The sequence below is a fragment of the Mirounga angustirostris genome, unplaced genomic scaffold (genome assembly GCF_029215605.1).
Source record: "Mirounga angustirostris isolate CCGP_5_RB_7025 unplaced genomic scaffold, mMirAng1.0.hap1 SCAF_8, whole genome shotgun sequence".
In the NCBI taxonomy this organism is placed as follows: Eukaryota; Metazoa; Chordata; class Mammalia; order Carnivora; family Phocidae; genus Mirounga; species Mirounga angustirostris.
This window is the reverse complement of record NW_026991716.1, coordinates 145,795,153-145,817,180: the sequence shown is the minus strand read 5'-3', so window position 1 is coordinate 145,817,180 and position 22,028 is coordinate 145,795,153. Positions and strand designations below refer to the sequence as shown.

The following is a 22,028-nucleotide window of genomic DNA, read 5'->3' as shown; positions in this document are numbered from 1 at the left end:
GACATGGAAAAGGAAATCAGGCTTTACTGAGACACAGCCTCGCTCCTGTGATAGACAAAGACATGTCTACACTGCAGCAGGAGAGTGTGCTTGTTACACAGACTACAGGGGCCCTCAAAGCCTAAAATATTTGTTATCATCTGGCCCTTCACAGATAAAGTTTGCCAGCCCCAGGTTTAAAGTAAAAATAAGAATCCTATTCTGGGATTTAAAACATATGCATAATATCAAAAGATTACACGTATGTAACATTCTTGACATGACCAAACATGTATGTAACATTTTTACAAAAACCAAGGTACAGAGATCGAGGACAAACTAGTAGGGAACAGGGGACAGGGCCGGAGGGCAGGACACAAAGGGGCAGCATGAGAGAGCTCCTTCGTAAGGATGGACCAATTCTGTATCTTGACATCGAATAGAATACATAAAACTATACACACACACATAAATAAATGAGTGAATGTAGAAAATGATGAAGCTGATTAAGAGCCGTAATCTAGTTAATAAAACTGCACTAATGTGAATTTATGGCTCTGACACTGTACTTTATTACCCAAAACGTCGTTTGTGCGGGGGCCTGGGGCAAGGGTACAGGAAAGCCTATGGACTGTTTTTGCAACTCCCATGACTGTGTAATTCCTTCAAAATTAAAAATTTAAAAAATATACAACAATAGCAAAAATGATGGGAAAATGAAAGTTCGCAGCTACAATGCATCACACACAATGCGGTTATACTACTATTTGAAGGCAAACTGTGGTAACTTAAAGATGTACATTATTGGGCGCCTGGGTGGCTCAGTCGTTAAGCGTCTGCCTTCGGCTCAGGTCATGATCCCGGAGTCCCGGGATCGAGTCCCACATCGGGCTCCCTGCTTGGCGGGAAGCCTGCTTCTCCCTCTCCCACTCCCCCTGCTTGTGTTCCTGCTCTCGCTCTCTCTCTCTCTGTCAAATAAATAAAAAATTAAAAAAAAAAAATACTCTATGATCTGGCTTTAAAAAAAAAAAAAGATGTACATTATTAACCCTCAAGGAACCACTAAAAAAAAAAACAACACAGGTTAATCTAACAATCCAAAAGAGGACATAAAACAAAATACTAAGAATTATTCAGTTAGTCCAAAAGAAGTCAGAAAAGGAGAAAATAAGGGAAAAAAACAGAGCAAAGGGCAAAATGAAAGACTTAAACCCAATCATGTCAATAATTACATTGAATGTAAGTGATCTAAAGACTAATTAAAAGAAAGATTATCAGGGGCGTCTTGGTGGCTCAGCTGGTTAAGAGTCTACGACTCTTGATCTCAGCTCAGGTCTTGATCTCAGGGTAGTGAGTTCAAGCCCCACACTGGGGGCTTGGGAAAAATAATTAAATAATTAAATAAAAGGAAAAAAAAAAGAAAGATGGTCAAACTGGATACACTGCTTAAAAGAGATGTACATTAAGTATAAAGAAAAGGTTAAAAGTAAAAGGACAGAAAAAAGATACACAATGCAAACACTAATCTTAAGAAAACTGGAATGCATACGTTAGTGTCAGACAAAGCCCACTTCAAGACGAGGACTATCACCAGATTTTTTTTTAAAGGGATATTTCATAATATTAAAAGGGTCAATTCATTAAGAAACAGAACAATTCCCAGTGTATATGCACCTAACAGTGGAACTTCAAAAATATCTGAAGCAAAAACTAACAGAACTGAGGGAATAAATAAAAACATCCACAAGAGCACCTGCAGACTTAATACACTTCTCTCAAGAACTAATTACAAATCAAAAGGAAACTGGGAGAAGACTTGAACAGCCCTGTCAACCCCGCTGCCACGTTAGAACATCATTTTCAAGGACACACGGATCGTAAGCTAAGCCAAGCAAGCAACGCAAATATGCCTCATTACCACCACCACAAGTAAACCAGCAACAGCAGCATTTTACGTTCACATCCTAAAAATGTAAACTTCATGGAGAAAGCCAAAAAACTGAAAAAGAAGAGAGTAAAGATCAATTGTAAAGACAAGTTCAATTTGAGTAATTATTCCTGTTATTGTGGTTAAGTAATCAAGTTACCAATATGGCTGTAAATAATTTGCATTAACAAAGTATAAAATTTAAGTTAGTAAAATTCATATATTTGGACTTCATTTAATAAGCTACTCTATAAACAATTCCAGGCAGGGGCGCCTGGGTGGCTCAGTTGGTGAAGCGTCTGCCTTTAGCTCAGTTCATGATCCCAGGGTCCTGGGATCGGATCCCACATGGGGCTCCTTGCTCAGTGAGGAGCCTGCTTCTTCCTCTCCCCTGCCCCCACTCATGCTCTATCTCTCTCTCAAATAAATAAAATCTTTAAAAAAAATTTAAAAAATAAAAAATAAAAACAATTCCAGGCAAATACTATACAATGTGAAATTTTTTTCATGATTAAGATGTCTTTTTTTTAATCATTAGAATCAACGTGAAATCACTTGTGTTAAGAAAGAATATGGAGAGAGAACCACATAAGAAAAAGAAATAGAAAAAAATTATTTAAATACTATCTGGTCCCAAAGTTTATTCCATAGATTCTTTTGTTTCTGTTTTCCAATTAGTGTAAACATCTTTCTCATGTCTTCCTTAGGGCACATAAGCCTCTGGATTCTGACAGCACATGTGGGAAAAGGCAGTATATGCCGAGAATCTAATAAAAATTGGATTCAAAGAACCTTGCCACTCCACACCCTGCCAAAGCAAAGAATCATGACAGCATTTTAATCGGAGGATTCTATCACCACCTGTAGGTTATGTAATGCTTACTTTCTGGAATAATAGAGTGATCTTAATATCAATATTGGTACGTCTGGAAATAATGGACTTTAGGCAAAAGGACCACAGACACCCTTTCATAGGGATCTTACTGCTTCTGTCTCCGGTCCCAATCACAGTGTGTGCAGGCCTGTTTCTTATTAAAGCACTCTCAAGTCAGACCAGTGTCCCAGGACGCCAGTCGCAGGTGAGCAGGACCTCACCTAAGAGGTAACTACATGTGTGAAGCGTCACTAGTCTCTACTATGAAGTGCTCTTCTCCACTCCCAATGCCCCCCAATGCCCCTGAAAAGAGAGCAGCAGGGCCTAATTAATTTTCCAATGGGTGATGACGGCCCCCCAACTTTCCTGCTCTGGCCACTGACAGTCCTCTCCCTACATGCTTGCTGTTATTGCACAAGGAAAATATAGATGGGAAAAACCTAAATACAAATGCTCTAAAGGAAAATTTTGTTTATACTTCAAAATATGATGTACTAGATTTTATGGAATTATTTTATGAAAATCACATTTGGAAGAAGAATAAGTAGACATTGTCTTCTAATAATAAACATACCCTACACTCCTGCAGGAGGAAAGGGTTTTCACATTTTTCAGAAAACACAAATCCTTTTAAGGAATAAAAGTATAACATTTTATAAAAACAATGCACTCTTCTTTTAATGAATACTGATCAACTGTTTGCTAATTAGATAGAGATGTCCCATGGCGTTTACCCTTAATGTTGTACAGATGTGAGTGGTATTCTCAATTACAGATTTTACAGAGAAACAAAACCCTTTTTAATTGTATCCGTGTCCTGAAAGAATGCATTCTACTTCATTTGGTCTGTTTCTCAGAATCCAACTCCAAATAGCACTGCTGCTAAGAGAGACCAACAAGCTCACCTCTGCCGTCCCCCAGTAAGAGGGAGTAAACGCGCTGCCGCACCGGGCGGTAAACGAAAGCCTGGCTGGGCAGAGCTTGGTCGAGGGCGTCCTCCAGCGTGTTACTGCATTCGATCTCCCCGCTGCTCATAATGTTGTACACCAGGTAGCTCTCTGCCTGGACGTGATGCGCTCGAGCGACCTGTGTGAAATTCAAATACAACTGCTTTCTCCTCGAAAACAAAACAGTAACCTTCAAGAAAAAACCAACCCTTTTTATCCCATGCCAGTGTGTTCAGGCACTCAGAAATGGAGTGATGGTCCCTCAAACTCATGACATTGGGCTGGCATTGTTTCCTTTCCTTGGCACTTCTAGGCTCCAAACTGTCAATTACTCCTGCACCTCCAATCTCCAACCGCCTACCAGACTTACCACACCGACTTCTGCGGCATCTCAGAATTTTGTCTACCTGATGATAAGCATCACTATGAAAGACTCTGACTGAACCCAGGCCACTTCTCCCCTCTCCAACCCACCCTCCACAGCATCAACATCCTGTCTCCTTAGAAACAGGTCCAGTCACTGCCCTCCACAAAGCATCTGAATGGCTACCACAATCTTCACCCTAACATTCCAGGCCCCAATGTGCTCTTCCCATGATACCACTCCACCTCACAGAATCCAGTCACAATAGTACGCCTTCACTGTTCCTCAGGGACACTCGATCCTTCTCCATCTTCACTTGGGCTCCAGGAAATGTACCCCCTCAGGGCCTTCCTACCCTCCCACTTCATAAGCTCCTCTCTCGTTAGGGTTCACCACCCTGTCTTCTGCTCCCAACCAGAACTCACCTCCCCTCGCCTAATGGGGCTCATCCCACATTTACCCTAGTTACCTTGTCTGATCTCCCCTAGTCAACTAAACTTCCCTGGGATCAGAATCTGTGTCACGTTCACCTGTTCAGTAATTCCTTATTGAGCAAAACACACGTGCTGCACACCCGTTTCTGCCTTGCAACCAGCAATGTTGGCACAAGGTCGGTGATGAGACACAGGGCTGCATTCCACTTTCTCCTTAAAAAAAGGAGCTAAGCGGCGCCTGGGTGGCTCAGTTAAGCCTCTGCCTTCGGCTCAGGTCATGATCTCCGGGGTTCTGGGATCAAGCCCTGTGCATTGGGCTTCCTGCTTGGCGGGGAGTCTGCTTCTCCCTCTCCCTGCTTCATGCTCTCTCTCTCAAATAAATACATAAAATCTTAAAAAAAAAAAGAAAAAAAAGCTAAGATCAGAGGCCTATAATAACCTACATACAGGTTTTATTTTTTTCTGTGAAGAACATTCTTATTAGTGTAGGAAGTGATTTACCCAGATTACTACTCAAAATTCAATCCAAACAGTCTGCCACAAAAGGCATTTAAAATGTGGTGTTACTGCTGGTGGGAATGCAAGTTGGTACAGCCACTTTGGAAAACAGTGTGGAAGTGCCTCAAAAAATTAAAAACAGAGCTACCCTATGACTCAGCAATTGCACTCCTGGGTATTTACCCCAAAGACACAGATGTAGTGAAAAGAAGGGCCATATGCACCCCAATGTTCATAGCAGCAATGTCCGCAATAGCCAAACTGTGGAAAGAGCCGAGATGCCCTTCAACGGATGAATGGATAAAGAAGATGTGGTCCATATATACAATGGAATATTACTCAGCCATCAGAAAGGATGAATACCCAACTTTTACATCAACATGGATGGGACTGGAGGAGATGATGCTAAGTGAAATAAGTCAAGCAGAGAGAGTCAATTATCATATGGTTTCACTTATTTGTGGAACATTAGGAATAGTATGAAGAACATTAGGAGAAGGAAGGGAAAAATGAAGGGGGGGGAATCAGAGGGGGAGACGAACCATGAGAGACTATGGACTCTGAGAAACAAACTGAGGGTTTTAGAGGGGGGTGGGAGGATGGGTTAGCCCGGTGATGGGTATTAAGGAGGGCACGTACTGCATGGAGCACTGGGTGCTATATGAAAACAATGAATCACGCATCACTACATCAAAAACTAATGATGTGATGTATAATGACTAACATAATAAAATAAAATTTAAAAAACAAAGTAACATGCACATAAAAAATAAATGAACTTCAGTTTTCTCATCTGTAAAAATAAAAAAAAAAATGTGGTGTTAGGACAACCTGGAATGTCAAAAACTGTGAATCGGTGTTCTATTTATATATACTTTTAAGTAGTTCTAGTTATTTTGATTCATTTTTGCAGAATTGAGTCTTACTCTATTTCTCCCTTTCTTCAGATATAAAGTAGGTTTAATAAAAGTGCCAACCTCACAGGACTATCCTGAAGATTAAATGGGTCAATGCAACGGTTAATGAGAACTCTGCACATGAGGCCTGGCACGCAGCGCATGGTCCCCGGTGTCGCCACTGTCACGAGCTACACATGTTATAAAATGTCTATCTCCTTGCTGAAATGTCTTGAAACTAGGATGGCAGACAAGCTAGCAACTTTAAGGTCAGTAAGGTTAAAAAATATTTTTTAAAGGACTGTTATTTGATACTCTAATGGAAGATCGTTGGAAAGTGAACTATTTCTCTATGTGCCCCTTTTGATACTGAATCCATCAGAAACATCAGTTACATTTTTTATGATCCTTTTGAGGCAAACAGCTTCTGACTTATTTTCCTATTCCCTCTCCCATTTCTGAGTCTTTTTCATTTCAAGAGAGATGGTATTTTGACAAATCTATCTAGAAAGTTGTAATAAATTATATTCACCCTGCCAAGAAATCTTCAATTTTGGCAACTGTACAGAATTTGAGGTGTTTTCTGGGTGTATACAGGGTTTTTCAGGTAAGTTCTCTACAATTAGAACTTTAATTCACTAATTGGATCAGAATCATTTAATAAGTACCTTTTACCTCTGTTCTTCACTATAAATCTATATAGCACTCTACACTTGGAAAAGCCTTAACATATTCACCTAATCTAAAATTCTAACATAATAATTCAGTTTATCCAACATTATGGAACCAAGTAATTTACGCTTCATATTTAACTGATTTTCCAAAATACTCTGTTACGGAGAAAACATAGATATCTGGCTGTGGTATGTGCCCAGGATAACGGCTGTGTGCTACAGCCTTCTACCTAAGGGTTTCTAGGGGACTGTGTGGGGTTGAAATACATACACGTTGGAACTGGGGTTACCTATCTGATAGGGCTAGAAGACTCCACTGCAAACAAATTTTGAGGGAAAATGTAAGGGGAACCGAAGGGACTTCACGCAATTGTTTTCAAAGATATCACGAAGTCCAATCAATGGGAGAGTCCTAGTGTGGACAACATGTGATCTGTCCTTCCACAATGGCCCAACTTCCCCTGCAGGCAGGCCTCCCACCACTCTCCTCCCCTTTTCCCCATCCAAGGCTCTTCCACTGCTGCACTTCCTGAAGGAGTAAGCACTCCCCAGCTCCAGCCTTTGCCTCCAAGGTACTCCTCAAACCCCGGCCATCTGACCTCCACCAGGCCCCCTGCGTGACAGTGGCTCTCTCAGGCCACGAAACCCTCCTAACAGCCACCCAGCCCCAATTCTACTTTACTCTGCAGCACCTGACGGTCCTCACTATTGCTCCTCTCAATCTTGAAACCTGCCTCCTTGGGTTTCTGCGGGGGTCACCGCCCCTCATTCCCCTCCCTGTCTGACCAGCCCTCTCTCGGGGCATGTTTTCAGAGGGCTCAATCCTCTCCTTGGAGGGTTTCCATTACCACGTATAGTCGGATGACTTCCAGATGTCTGTCTCCTGCCGAGTAATGGCATTGAGGCCTGTTTTCTAAGCATCAGATGGTCTTCCCTAGCTATCCTCTGTGTCAAACCTCTCCTCGCCCATCCTTAAGTCATGGCAACACCCATCCCAGAGCACAGGAGGACCCCTACCTCCATAGCAAGACTTACTTTTCAGTGTTTCTTCCTCCCCTTTGCCATTGTCCTAATTCTAGCTCTTTTGTCTTCCACCTTGGTTTCTGCAACAGCCACATTAGTCCATTCTCTGCAGTATAACCAATGTTTCAAAAAACAAATACCTGATCACATCACACCCCTGCTTAAAGATATCTAATACCTTCTCAATGTGTATAAAAACTAAGTCCTAAATTCTTTCATGATACACATGCTGCCCTTTGTCGCCCAATCTGTCAGAACTCTCTTTGCAGGAAGCTGGGTGAGATGACCAGGGTGTCCAGTAAAAGAGCAAAGGCCAAGGATGGGTCCTATTGGTGTGGTGAATGCAAGTCAGGGTTTGTGAAGAGCCCAAGCCCAGAGAGGACATGTGCAAGGCCATACACAAACGGGAAATGGGTGTGAGTTGGGAAACAGCGGGGGCCAGGTCAAAACAGAAAAAGCAGAGGGCCCAGAGTGGTACTGTGCATGCCGGTGGGTGATGCTGCCTCGTGCTTGACTGGAGTCCTGGGCCAGCTGAAAAGCAGACCCTGCCCTCCTCTAGGCAGTGAGGCACCCCGCATGCTCTCCTTCTGCTCTGCCCTTCCTCCGCCCGTGTGCCTTTCCCTGTCCTGTCCTTCAGGCAAACTGTTGGAGTGGCTCCAGGGCCTACATCACGTGCCACCTTGGAAGCCAGGCCTAAGTCTAGGAGCAGGGTGGCTTCCTGACAAATTCCTCCATGCTCATGCTTCTAGGCTACCGACCATGACTGTCTCACCCTTCCACGTGCCATCAGGGAACACAGATGTCATCTCAAAAAGGGTCAAACTTGCAGTCAGAGGCCTGGGTTCAAACCCGGGCTCTGCCAGTACCAGCTGTGTGATTGCAGACAATGTCACTTAGCCTTTTCACACCCATGTCCTCATGCGGTGATGGAGGCAAGCACATCTAGGATCAGAACTGTGTGGTGGTTAAGGGAAATAATATGAATAATACCCTCTGGTCACTAGTGGAGAATCATCTCTGCATGGTCTATATTAAACTAGCATTCCTACATCCAACCTCATAATAAAACCAAATAAATTTAAGCAAAGTTAGATTTAGCTCTTCTCTGTTCATTTTCCTGACTTTGAGTCTGTTCAGGTGATGTCTAGTCCTCTGCTGAGACGTGGGCTCCCCTGCCCCGTCCTTCTTTCCTACTGTCTGACCACACTTCCACCTGGAGCTCTGATTCTGCCCTTCCTCCGATTTCTAACCCACATTCTTTTCCTTCTATGAAGCACTTAAGGACACTTCCAGGTAGGATAATTTTAACCCCTTAATACTTTCTCACCTGAAACTCTCATAATGTATGTATCACATCCTACTTTGGACTATAATTTTTTATGTTAGTAAATTAGCGTATCTGCTACAATGTACGTAATAGAGAAAGAGGTGAGAGACTTTTCAAGACAGGACAACCCATGTAGCTGTACAGGAAGGAGGGAAGATGTCGCTAAAGGAGGGGCCCTAAAGATATCAGAGAAAGGGAACGCCACCTTCAAGACTTCGTGAGCAGCTACCGTGAGACACAGTGTGACAGGCAAAAGGGGCCGAGCAGGGAGGAAACGAACAAGACCCTGGCCTCACCGCACTATCACAAGCACGAAATCCCAGCAGGAGCCACACGGTACATGGCCGGGGGCCATCTGGGTGGGTGGCCACCCAGCTCTACAGAACAGACCAGCACCAGGGCAGGGGAGGTTTCCAGGAGGGCCACGACAGACCAGGGACTGGCCAGCTGGAGGAGGTGAGGTGCTGGCAGGCTGTAGTCTACTCAGGGTTACTGTTTCTACTCTTTGAAGAGTTATGAATGCAAATTAAGGGCTTTATTTCTGCATGGAGCATGGTAAGTGGTTGGAAAGGGCAAACAGAAGAATTGTTAGAGTTACCGGGTAATCCAGAAAAGAGGCAGCTTACACTAGGGTGGGGAGACTAACTGGATAGGTACGAGTAACAAGACAGAGAGAGAATTCCCAGGTTTGTGACTTGTGTAACTGGATGGAAGATGGGGACACCGTCAGGAACAACAGAAGGTTTGAGGGTAAGAGATAACATGTGTAACCCACCTAGCACAGAACCTCACACATAACAGGTGGTTAATAAATAGCCCTCCATAAAAACCCTCAAGGACTCTCTGTCACTTTCAGAATTAAGTCCCAGCTCCTGGTGGGGCATATAATAATCTTCACAGTCTGGCTAGACTCCACGTTTTCCCTGTATCTCTCTCCCTGTATCTCGCCTCAGGCCCCATACTCCAGCCTACTATTCTACCTCGTGCCCCAAGGCAACAGGTATTTGTCTATTTGTTATAAATTTCAGCTCCCATGAAGGTCTGGCTCTACTTCTACCTCTTCAGGAGCGTCTCTCTGTATTTAACCCACAGCGACCACTCTCCTTCAAACTCCTAGAGCTCTCTTTTATGACACGCATGCACCCATATCAAGTCTACTTTATAATGTGAGCTTCCAATGCATATGTCATACTTCTCAACTACACCGCTAGGATCCTGTTGTGTGTCCCCCACAGTGCCTGAACTACAAGAAGTCAGTAATTGATTGATATATTTTCCCAATCATGACACCCAGATTTGGCTGGGCACATCTACGTACCTTTAAGATTTCGGGGTCTGAAACCATGGTTACTTGTTTGACTTCAGGCTCCGTATTCATGAGGTCTTGTTGTTTAATTGCAGGGTCTGTACACATGGGTGCTTCTAGCTCAAATTCGGGATCCGCCCCTAGAGGTAACTTTTGCTTGATTTCAGTGTGTGTACATATGGGAACTTCTCGTTTATATTTAGAGTGAACTCCTTGCTTGGATTCAGGGTCTATACACATGGGAACTCCTTGCTTGGATTCAGGATCTATACACATGGGAACTCCTTGCTTGGATTCAGGGTCTGTACGCATGGGAATTCCTTGCTTAGATTCCGGATCTATACAAATGGGAACTCCTTGCTTGGATTCAGGATCTGTACACATGGGAACTCCTTGCTTGGATTCACGGTCTGTACGCATGGGAATTCCTTGCTTGGATTCCGGATCTATACAAATGGGAACTCCTTGCTTGGATTCAGGATCTGTACACATGGGAATTCCTTGCTTGGATTCAGGATCTGTACACATGGGAATTCCTTGCTTGGATTCAGGGTCTGTACACACGGGAACTCCTTGCTTGGATTCAGGGTCTGTACACACGGGAACTCCTTGCTTGGATTCAGGGTCTGTACACACGGGAACTCCTTGCTTGGATTCAGGGTCTGTACACACGGGAACTCCTTGCTTGGATTCAGGGTCTGTACACACGGGAACTCCTTGCTTGGATTCAGGGTCTGTATACACGGGAACTTCTTGCTTGGATTCAGGGTCTGTACACATGGGAACTCCTTGCTTGGATTCAAGGTCTGTACACATGGGAACTTCTTGCTTGGATTCAGGGTCTGAACTCATGGATACCACCTGCTTGTCCAAAGTCATTAAACCCTTGGGTTTTTGGAAAAACCACGGAGATATCTGTCCTGGCAAAAGATATGATGCCACACCCTTATAAAAAAGAGCTTTGTTTGGTCCCAAAGGTAACATCTCTTCTAGCTTTTTCTCACCCTGATGTAAGCGAAGAACTTTAGATATATGGTCTGCTACAGCTAAGATAATGTTACCCTTTTTGTCAAAGTTCTCCTTTACAGAGGTATAGGAAGACAAGCATTTGTACCGAAAGCTTTCAAACATGCCCTCTGGGATTATGTCATTGCCAAGCAGGCAGGCCAGAAGAGGAAGGTCTGCCAGGCTGATATCCAGACTCTCACAGAGCTTCTCTCTACAGAGCATGACAGTATTGAGACTCTCCAGGCAGAGATCACCAATTGAAAAGTAGGGACAAGTATCATAAATTAAGTAGTCAGTGTCTTCTCCAAGAATCCCAAGACAGTTATTCTGGAGGCCATAAGATGCCACCTCATAGTCAGCCTCTTGTAAGGAACACAGGGTTTCCTGACCCAGGGTCTTCAAAGCAAATCGTGTAAAGATGGCCAGCCCAGATGGGATGAAGAACATGTTTCTGCCTGGCTGCTCCTTGTGTGACTTGATATAATGGAAAATCCTGGAGATCTCCCTATTGTTCTTGAGTCTTCGTTTCACCCATTCACCTCTCTTATCCTGCTCCACCATGCCATCAAAGAAGAATATCAACTTGATGCCAACAGCTGTAAAAGTCTTAACAAAATCCCGCAAAGCAGAAAAGTATTCCCGCCACTGGCCACCGCAGATCCAAGATTCAGGAGTATACCAGTATCTGAGACAACACATGGCATCAACCACAATGGTAGGAGTACATCCAGGATGCTTGTTTCGGTGGTGTTCTGCCAGTTCTTTGAAATTCACTACTGTACATATATGTGGGCAGCTACTGCCCACAAATCCCTGCAAACCTCTCACACCCATAATTGAACTCCTGGAAAGGATCTGGAAAGGAAAATAAATTAGTAATTATGGCATCACCACTGGATATACACCTTTTAAAGCAAACACAGACAATATTTAATATTCACTCTCTAGTTGCAAAACACTCTAGTCACTAATAAGATATGGAACATGACATACTGGTTAGGAGCCTAAAGAGCTTTCACTGAAGACAAAGAAGCACTTTACCCAAGCACGAGTCACCAGAGCCCACCTTCACGAGGGCCACACAGTGTAGCAACCTGCTAAGATTTGTATGAAGGCTCTTATTCAAGGGATTTCTCAACCAAATTAAAAAATAGGACAACAGTTTTCAAAGAAGTATTATTTCCCATCTAGGAACTCAGAAATTAATTTTGAAAACCTAAAACATATATAGGTACATACAATATCCATGTTTCTCAGAATAATTTTACTGAGTGAAAAAAGGCACACCAAACAGGTGTACACACCATAGGACCCATTTGTATGAAATTCTAATTCACTGAGAGTGGGGCTGATCGGTAGCACCAGATTGCAGGCAGTGGTGGTCTGGTGTGGGGCAGGCAGGAGGGAGGGATTTATACAATGGAAACTTTCGGGGTGATGGATATGTTCACTACTTCAATTGTGGTAATGGTTGGACAGGTGAAGACATGCTAACCCTTGTCAAATTATACACTGTAAAAAAGTACAGTTTACTATCTATCAAGTACACCTGAATAAAGGTATCAAAAAGAAAAATACATATTCTGTATGTATTTCTGTAACATCTGAGTTGGTGACTGACTGACTTTGAATGGAAAACTGCCCACTCTGAAATGCAGAAACCTGGTAGTTCAAAGAGTTAGAACTCAAAATCTGAAAAAAAACTAAGCAGAGTACTTTAGATGTCATTGGTCAGAAAAAATTCCATGATGACGTCTTTGATCTTAATGGCCTACGATTTTCACTTTGGTTTTCTTTAAGACTCATCAGGGCTTCACGTCCATTGATAAAACAAACAAAAAGTCCTTATTACACAGACAGCTCTAGGAGAACAAACGAAGCCTCTCCAGGCTTGGGGCTGAGGGAGGCAGCCATCAGCTGCTGACACACATCCGTGAATGAGGACTCTGGCCTCACGGTGCGTGCGCTTCCCACCAGACAGCACTGGGCACTCAAGACACAAAATCTCCAGGCTTTAAAACAACTCTGACAGGCAAAAAGCTGTAAGCTCCATTTCACAAATGAACAAATTGCAAATAATTTACTACGTTGAGAAAAGGTACCCTTACAGAGGACTATCTTTTAAGAACTTACTGCCTGTTAATGGACACTGGCCCCTCAAAAAATTTGAAATTATCTATTTAAAAGCCATTAATACTGAAAATACATAAACATGGAGTGGACATAAATTTCACACATTCATGTTGAACTTTAGAGAAATCCTGCTTGTTAAGTTATTAAATACAATGGAATACACAAATCCATAGACCCCAAACCACTGTAGAGCAATCACTAGCAAAGGATTTACCTTGGGAACATTACCAAGGTGTGAGTTTTTGAAGCAGAAACTGGACTTCATAACATGATTATCTGGGCCTCCGGGTATGGATCCTATGTTTACTAAGGTGACGCTGTATTTCTGAAGCCAGTTTTTCTCATGAGATTCCAACACAGTAGTTTGGCTCAGGTTTGGAAAGAGAATGGAAGAGCACAAAGAAGGGTGGGTCAGAGTGGATTGAAAAAACAGTGCTCAGACTTCACAAACTCTATCTAGGCCATTATTCTATGCCTAGCTTTGAAAAAAGCAGGCTTGCAGGGTGTGCTGATGATGAACAGACCAAAGGCAAATCCTACAGATTCAGACTCTTTCTCCATGGTGAGACGAGACTCCGCGGCTTTCCCAGGCTCCCCGGGGGGTGCTAGGCATCTGCCGGAGCGCACCGTCAGTGCCTGGGGGTACCCGCCCAGCAAGCCCACCAGTGGCCAGTGGGAGCTCCTCGCGAGGCACTGGCCGGCTGCAGACACACGTGAAGACAAAGCCGAAGCAGAGCGGAACCGGCCCTCAGGCCCGGCTCCCACACGGACGTGGGTCCGCGTTTGTGCAGCAGCTCTGCCACGTTTGGGTTGGCTGCCTTCCCTCACCAACAGAAAGGGATTTTTGTTTCAAGCATTTTTCTACTAAAACTGCAAGAGACAACACTGAGTTGCTCAAAACACTCTCCTCTTTATTTTGGGAGAAGTCAAGCTCAGCCTCTGCTTTGATTTTATTCAAATGTTTTTCTCCTTTCCCACCCAGCAGTGAAAAGCTCACTATTATAATTAAACATGTACTGGTTTTTCCTCTTTCACACTGCCAATTTCTCACATTTTGAATCACAAATTACTTCAGGAATGCTACGTTACAATGTGCTCTTCTATGGCATTTACAAAAACAAATTTGGATAAGCGAGGACCTGGGAACTTGTGACACTGGATGATGCCTTCCGGTACCGCAGCACTTCGAGGCGTCCAGTGCTCCCGCCACCCACCCCTCAATGCACTCAGTGTGCTGTACAACGAAATGCCTAAAAAAGTAAGTTCTGTGGGTTTTACCTTTCCTGAACAATTTTAAGGTTTTTTTAATATTGCTAAGAGCATATACAGCTAACCCTTGAACAACATGGGTTTGAACTACATGGGTCCACTTATATGTGGATTTTTTTCAGTAAATATAGCACAGTACTGTACATGCATTATCTCCTCCTTGTGATTTTAATAACGTTTTCTTTTCTGACTTTATTGTAAGAATACGGTATATAATACATGCAACACACAAACTGTGTTAATCGACTATTATCAACAAGGCTTCTCATCAACAGCAGGCTATTAGTTAAGTTCTTGAGGGGTCACAAGTTATTTGTGGATTTCTGGTTGTGCGAAGGGGTCGGTGCCCCTAACTTCCACACTGCTGAAGAGTCAACCCCACTGAGGTTTTTCATTCTTTAAAGGTAGTTTTAAAGATCATGGCAAACACATATGTGTATGTGTACATATACACACAGTTTTCATTAGTTAGATAATTGTTGTTTGGAAAGAAAACAGATGTCTCATTAGGGAGGAGTCTTACTGCCCAAAATGGAATCTGGGAACCACTTCCATTAATGTGGGCCTCCTCAGGGCAAATGACATCACTCGGTCATAGCCCCAGCACCCAGCACTGTGTCCAGCATGGTAGGGGCCCAGTAAGCACTTGTGAATGAATAAGTGAAGGCACTGAAGGGCAGGTGTATAAAGAGAAACCAGGAATCAACCAGTTGACAGACTCCGACTGCAGGCAAAGAAAAGAGCAGGGAGCAAGTAGCTGACAGACTGGTTTGGGAAACAAAGCATTCGATGCAGGAAAGTTTATGGAGGAGGAGCCGGCAGGCACAGAAGTACAGCTGGAGCGGGTCGCACTGGGAGGGGCTGCGCTCCTAGGAGAAGCTTCCTTCCACACAGCTGGACCAATCCCAACATCCTGGGTTACCAGAAAAGGAGGAAAGAGAAGTCCAAAAGCTCCCTTATTCACAATCTTTCAACTGACGAACACAGAGACATGAAGAGTGCCGGGCCTCAGCAGACAGATCAACCTGTCTGCCATGGATGGAAGGGGCCAGAGTACCTCTGGACACAGGGAGAAATGGACTCAGGGACAGCCCACAGATGGAAGGGGGGGTGCAGAGGGCAGTGTTTGCAGGACAATCGGTAGCAACAGCAGTGACCACCTTAAAGCACACCCAGCATCCGACAGCGTTAAAGCATAATTTTCAAAGGCTAAGAGACAACCCATGCACACATAAATTAATGAGGGAGCCATCAGGATGGGAAGCTAGTTCAGAGGGCTTTGAAGAGCTGGAGTTGACTGAAACAAGCTATTTTCAGTTGGAGACAAATCAGGTTGAAGTCCTACAAAGGCATGAAATCAAAACCTTTGGGTTTATTTTTATCAGAAATAATTTGCATCTCTACAAGACAAAAAATCTACATATTAACATGTAACATCAGGGTCTAGGCTCTAATCAAGAGTAACCAGCAAAGTCAGAGAGCTACATTTGGTCGGAAGACAGAACAGCCTTGGGTGACTCTGTTGAACAACGGCCCATGTGACAGTAACAACATAAAAACATGCAGTCCTTTTCCCTGGCTTCATTTCCAAGTCTTAGATAATGTTTCTTCCACTGGTAACATGCTGGCTGGGCCTGGGCCCTCAGGGAGGGCCTCCTGTGGCTTGATGTGGATCATCTGAGGCCTGCTCTTCTTCCCCTGCCTCCCCACTAACTCCCCTACATACAGCAACATACGGGACCCCTTCACACAGCAAGGCAAGACCAGGGACTAAAAACTCCCAAGAAATGAATGCTTACCCCACACCAGCATATGGGAACATGTTAGCTCAGTGTTTACTGAGTATTTATGAATGCACAGACCAGGTGAATGAGTAAGCTAAGAGTGGCTGCCACCTGGGTTGGTCTCCATGCCTCAGAGGACCACCACCCAGGGCTCATTAAACTGCTGACAAGACGCTCTCCTGGACCAGATTTCAATCAGGCTCCTCTGGGCCCTCCTCTCAACTAGGCCTCAACCTTGGGCTTCCATGTACATTCTGGCTGAGTCTAGTTTCAGCAAGAGTCCTGCTGAGTCTGCCTGGAGAAAATCCCTACCCTTGATAGACGGTCACCCTCAAGACCTGATCAAAGGCTCCATCCCCTTGGTTCTCAAGGACCTCCTCCCTCTGCTGGCAGGCTACAAATCCCCAGGTGTCTGCTGTGTTCAAAGCTGAGCCTAGTGCTCTCCCCTCGTGCAACAGTCTTAAGTGAAGTCTTCCTTACTGTTTTAGCAAGTGTCAGTATATTTCTTCTTCAACACTGCATCTCTAAGAAGCTTATTCAAGTGAGAAATGGGAAGCCTACAGCTATTATGATGTACATTGTGTGTCTAGGTACAGATGTCCAGACTCAGGATGTTCTGGAGGACCCTCCGGAACACAGTCAGGCCATGGCCACTGATGCCAAGATTCAGAAAACTGGTGCATGGCTGATGTAGACACTCCGTACTTGGTAGGATGGCCCCTCTTAGCTGTGTCCTAGGAAGAAGTGACAGAATCTAGGCGGTACAGTACAGTCGATACACGGAAGGGCTCTAGTGAGTTCAAATTCTAACCTCCACTTAATAGCAGTAAAATTTTGAGCAAGTTACTTTATTCTATGAGCTTCATTTTTCATATCTCTAAAGAGGTTTATAAGATCTACTTCATAAACTGTGATGCAATTTCATTTATATTACAAATTTATTCATAAAACATACCATCAGTTGCCTGAAGTGTAGTAAAATCAGCCCAGCACCAGCCAAAATTCTTAAATTATTTCAAAATTTAAAACAAAGCCATACAAGTTCTCGTGAGGTTTTACTGTATTTATGATTTTTCAAGCTAGTTTATTTTAGTATCAGGAATGTATTTATTTATAAAAATTTGTCTCTAAAAGTAGCCATGCTCTTTGCAGAAAATTCAGAGACAGCACAAAGGAAAAAAAAACTACTTATAATCTCATCTTCCAAAGATAAGGACTACAATTTTAGGGTACATATTTCTAATTTTTATTATTCATTGTTTTTAAAAATTGGGATACTCTTGTCCTTTCTGTAATCTACTTTTGTGTCTTAATTTACCACGAATATATTCCCAGATCACTGTGTTAACCTTCTCCTGCAGTGTTATTTTTAATGGATACACAGTGCCATAAGTGTGTATCACATCTCTGTATATAAATCTTGGGAGTATATCCTGAGCACTTCCTTGGGACAAATCTTAGATATGAAACTGCTGAGTCAAAGAGCGAGCACATGGTGGTCCTTTTTTCTTCAACAGGATGTCATTTGTAGCTGCCATTCATTAATACTCAGTTCTCCTCAACAATACCAGGTGATCTCCTCAACAGTACCAGGTGTTTAAACATGAATCTGGTTTACTCCTTTAGCAAGTACCTTTAGGTCATTCACAAGAGCAGACACTAGCTATGACCAAGACACAGGGCCCTGCCCTCTAGCAATTCACACTCTAGCAGGAAAACATTCAACCCACAATAATCACTTGGGCAGAGCTGTAGCTGGGGGAGGGGGGTGGCAGGGGGGGATGCTCAGCAGGGAGACCCAACCCAGATCCAGGATCCACAATGGCTGTCCTGACTAAGGGCAGTGGAAGTGAGCCTGACAAAAGGCAGGAAGGACAGGTGCGGCCAGAGCGAGATGATGAGTTGGCAGGCAGATGGGAGGCACAAGAGTCGCAAGGAATGAGGATTTTTAAAGTCTGTAAGATATCTTTTCTTATCAGTAAATGGATGTTTCTAAGGTGCTTACAATACACCTGTTGTACTAAGTAGTTTAACCTGCAACTTTATTTATATTATAAATGTGTATTTTATTATAAATGCTTGAGGACAGCACAGGGAAAAAAAAAAAACCACCAACTCTCAGTATGGCTCGAACCCCCGATTTAAGGGAAGAAGAGTGAGGAGATGAGGATGCACACAGGGCCAGACAGTGAAGGGGTCTGCCACGCACATGTATCTGGACTTCAGCCCAGGGGAAATCAGATATTGGTCTAGGCTCTAAAGTAAATACATCTTAGAAACACTGCCCTGACTCTGTGGAGAGAGGATGGAGAGGTGAGACTGGAGATGAATGAGGGGCTCTGGCTGGCACTGCTTGTTCTGCTGCCCACCATCCAAACCTCTGTTTTGGAAGAACCCGAAGGGATGCAGAGTCCTAATTCCTACTGCAAAGACAAAGGAGGTAGAGACCCTCTTCTGGCTCCCACACACCTACCAAAGACAAGAGTTCTGAATTCCCTTATTTGCTCAGTAAATTGCTCCAGGCCCTGTGCTAACAGCTGTGGACACAGCAATGAACCAGACAAAGTCCCTGACGAAGAAATGGGCCCTGAGAATGGGAGTGAAAGGCACAGGGTCTGTCAGAAAAGGAAGTCTGGCAGTGTGTCCATGTGTCAAAATGCAAGATATCGTACACTTACTCTACAAGGCGACCAGCAGCCATCTCTAGTCCCACTGGGCCAGGATCAGTTTGTTCAGACTCATGAAAGGCATGCCATGCTGCACCAGCAAAGCAGGCCAAAGAGCTGGTGCTGGGCAGCAGCCAGCAAGGTGTGCTATGTTAGAACACCTGCCTGAGGTCATACACACTAACAGTGAAGCCCAGATCTTGCCTCCAAAGCCCATGTACCTTTCACTAGGCCCCACCCCCACCTAACTGCTCCATCTGAGCAGTCTGGTTGCTGCTGCCCCCAGTGCTAGAAAGACCACTCACTGCACAACTGTCCGATGGGTGTCCTTAGTCCAGAGAGCTCTTCTTCCTGAAGGTTCTCCCAGTCGGAAGGGTACTCACAGAATCATCAGGATCGAAGGGGCAATCCAGAACACTGGGCCTTTCCCTAACCCTCCGAGGCTCTACAAAACCCCTTAAAGGACAATGACACATAATGTGAAAACCAGTGTCACTCACTGAACATAGATAAAGATGCACGTAGGCCTGTAAAATTTATGCTTCGTTTATCCAGAATTCAGGGTAAGAATCCAATGTAAATTCATGAGTTAAAGCTAAAACAATTTATTCATAAGAGACTTCTTCAGGCTCTTATTTATCATCTATGGACTCTTTTCTATTCAGTTCTAACAAGGAGGTCCTACGTCCACGGTAGAGAAAAATACAGAAAGGGCATCTGAGGCAGGCACATGGATACCAACGGCAGTAGGAACCGACGAAAGCTGACCAGGGGAAAGCAAAAGAACAGGAAAACTAAACCTGACAGACACAAAAACTCCAAACAAGTAACAGGGCAACAGCTGTCCGGGCCTCAACAAATCCTACCCCGTTTACATCACAACGTAACAAATTATGTTTACAATGTTTACTTGAGATCATTAAAGAAAGTTTATGCTACATCCTGCACATTCTATTAAGAAAGCAGGGAAATAACATATTTTAGAAAGACTGCCATCCTAGATGGGAGATTTTGGTGCTTAATGGGCAAAAACCCAAAACTCAACTATCCAGAAAACTCTGCTGTTTCAAAGAGACTTTTCTCTTATCCTGGTTGGCAGTGGTTTTATTGTAAGTGACTTTACAGTAACTTACTACCCTCTGGGCTAAAGCACGAACAGGAACAGCATACTGCTGCACACTCTTGGAACTTTGAGTGCACATGTGGGACTCTGCAGCTAGACAGGCATGCTGAAGGATGGATACAATAATTTAGTCCACACTACAGTAAACATTCTATAATAAAAGCAATGGATTCTCACTTATTGAGTAATATTTGCTTATAAGGAAAAGAGTGCTCAGGAGTGCGTTTTTTTGGTTGGCAATGGCTCTGATTTACTGTGTGACTGAAGACAAATCATTTAATCTCTTTGTAGATCACTGATTCCCTTTTTGGTAAAACTTAAATGATGATTTACCCTCAGTTTGGTAGATTTTAAACTACTACTACAAAATCCTTTAAAAATATCTTTATATAAATAAATTAAACCTTAAATAACATATTTTTAGTCTCTGAAAATTTTTCCAACAGAACACCTTACAAAGAAACAGACATCTAAAAGCAAATTAAAATAGTTATTTATACCTGTTATAAAGCTTTATAAAAATAACTGATAGCATCAGGGTTGCCTCATTTTCAAACTAATAAAAGAAAGCATGCAATGAATTCCTCTGATTTTCCAATGTATAGCTCTAGCTTCTATGGCGATCAAGAGCTGCTTTTATGACCTCAATTAAGTGGTCTTTTCCCTCTTACCATTAACCATTTCTTGAAAGAGGTGGGAATGCAGCAGTGAAATAAATCAATACATACATTGTTGCAAAGGTTCTGCCAAATGCACTGAGATGCCAATCTGTGGCATCTCCCTCCTTGACGGAAAACTAAAGCCAGGTTACAGCAGGAATTTGGTCAGCTCCACTCGTTCCTATTTTCCCACCAAGCCTCAATAATGAATACACACATGTAGGGGGAGGTCTGAAGGACAAGAGTGCAAATACCAAGAGAGCAGGATAAGATAAATGGCCAGTTTCATAGGGATCCAAGTTGTGTAAGGCCTCAAATCTACACATTTGAGATCCTTCTTTTTAAAAAATACAAAATTATAAACACAAGACCTCTGAGGTATTTCCCAGTGCCTTGGAAGGGGTTCATGAGAGGGAGGGACCCTGACGCCTGATCTTCATTAGCTTTACAGTAAATCTACCCCATAAATGACACCCAGATTAAGGTCCAGGGATGGGGCAGAACCTCAGAATACGAAAACCTACAAGTGCCCTCAGATGTCACCTACTGCGGTCTTGTCCCTTTACAGATGAGAAAACAGCTGGCCAGAAGTGATTAGAGATCTCCGTGTGTCTGGAAGATTAGGTAGCTGAAAACGACATGAAGGAAGTGAGAGGCAAGATGGTCAAGAAATAGTATGTATGGAGAGGTGAGCAGCGAGGGGCTTGGCACAGCGAAGGTCTTGTCAGTGCTTTTCACGAACACAACTAGTAAGGGGAGCACAAGTGGCATTCTGAGACGACAGGAATGACAAGGTCAGGGCCACAAGCTCTTGCCACTATGGCAGAGCTTAGGGATGGCAAGAGATGGGGCGGTGAGGAAACCAGAACACAGAGAATGGGTGAAGGCTGTGCTGGTGCAGAGAGGGCAGCCCCTAGCAGCCAGGTCTACACATGGACAGGTCCAAGAGCACGTAAGACGTGAGGCCATGAGAAAACAAAAGGCTGACATGCAGGGGAACTGTGGGATACTGCTGCAGACCAAACAACACACGTCATACGTGATCGGCCAGGAACCTGATGCTGCAGACTTGTTCTCCAAGCTTTTCTCACTCTGAATCATTTCCTCAAATGCTCAAGCCAAAAATCTGTAAGTCAT

At 43.6% G+C, this 22,028-nt stretch overlaps 1 protein-coding gene across 9 annotated transcripts in view; it reads right to left on the bottom strand.

The window, feature by feature from the left end:
• The window catches only part of FAM120B (family with sequence similarity 120 member B), a 122,114-nt gene that overhangs the window by 98,989 nt on the left and 1,097 nt on the right, over nucleotides 1–22,028 (bottom strand). For 6 of the 9 annotated variants that reach the window (XR_008505445.2, XM_064598377.1, XM_045865920.3 and 3 more), the window contains 3 exons: nucleotides 13,605–13,758; nucleotides 10,262–12,112; nucleotides 3,686–3,866 (listed from right to left, as the gene is read on the bottom strand). Coding sequence is in view for 8 of the 9 variants with exons in the window: in XM_064598377.1 (XP_064454447.1) it covers nucleotides 3,686–3,866; nucleotides 10,262–12,112; nucleotides 13,605–13,655 (2,083 nt within the window). In the remaining variant the exon portion in view is untranslated. Of the gene's footprint in view, nucleotides 1–3,685; nucleotides 3,867–10,261; nucleotides 12,113–13,604; nucleotides 21,817–22,028 lie in introns of those variants that run through there. The other 3 variants (XM_054505652.2, XM_064598379.1, XM_054505651.2) reach the window with 2 other exon arrangements.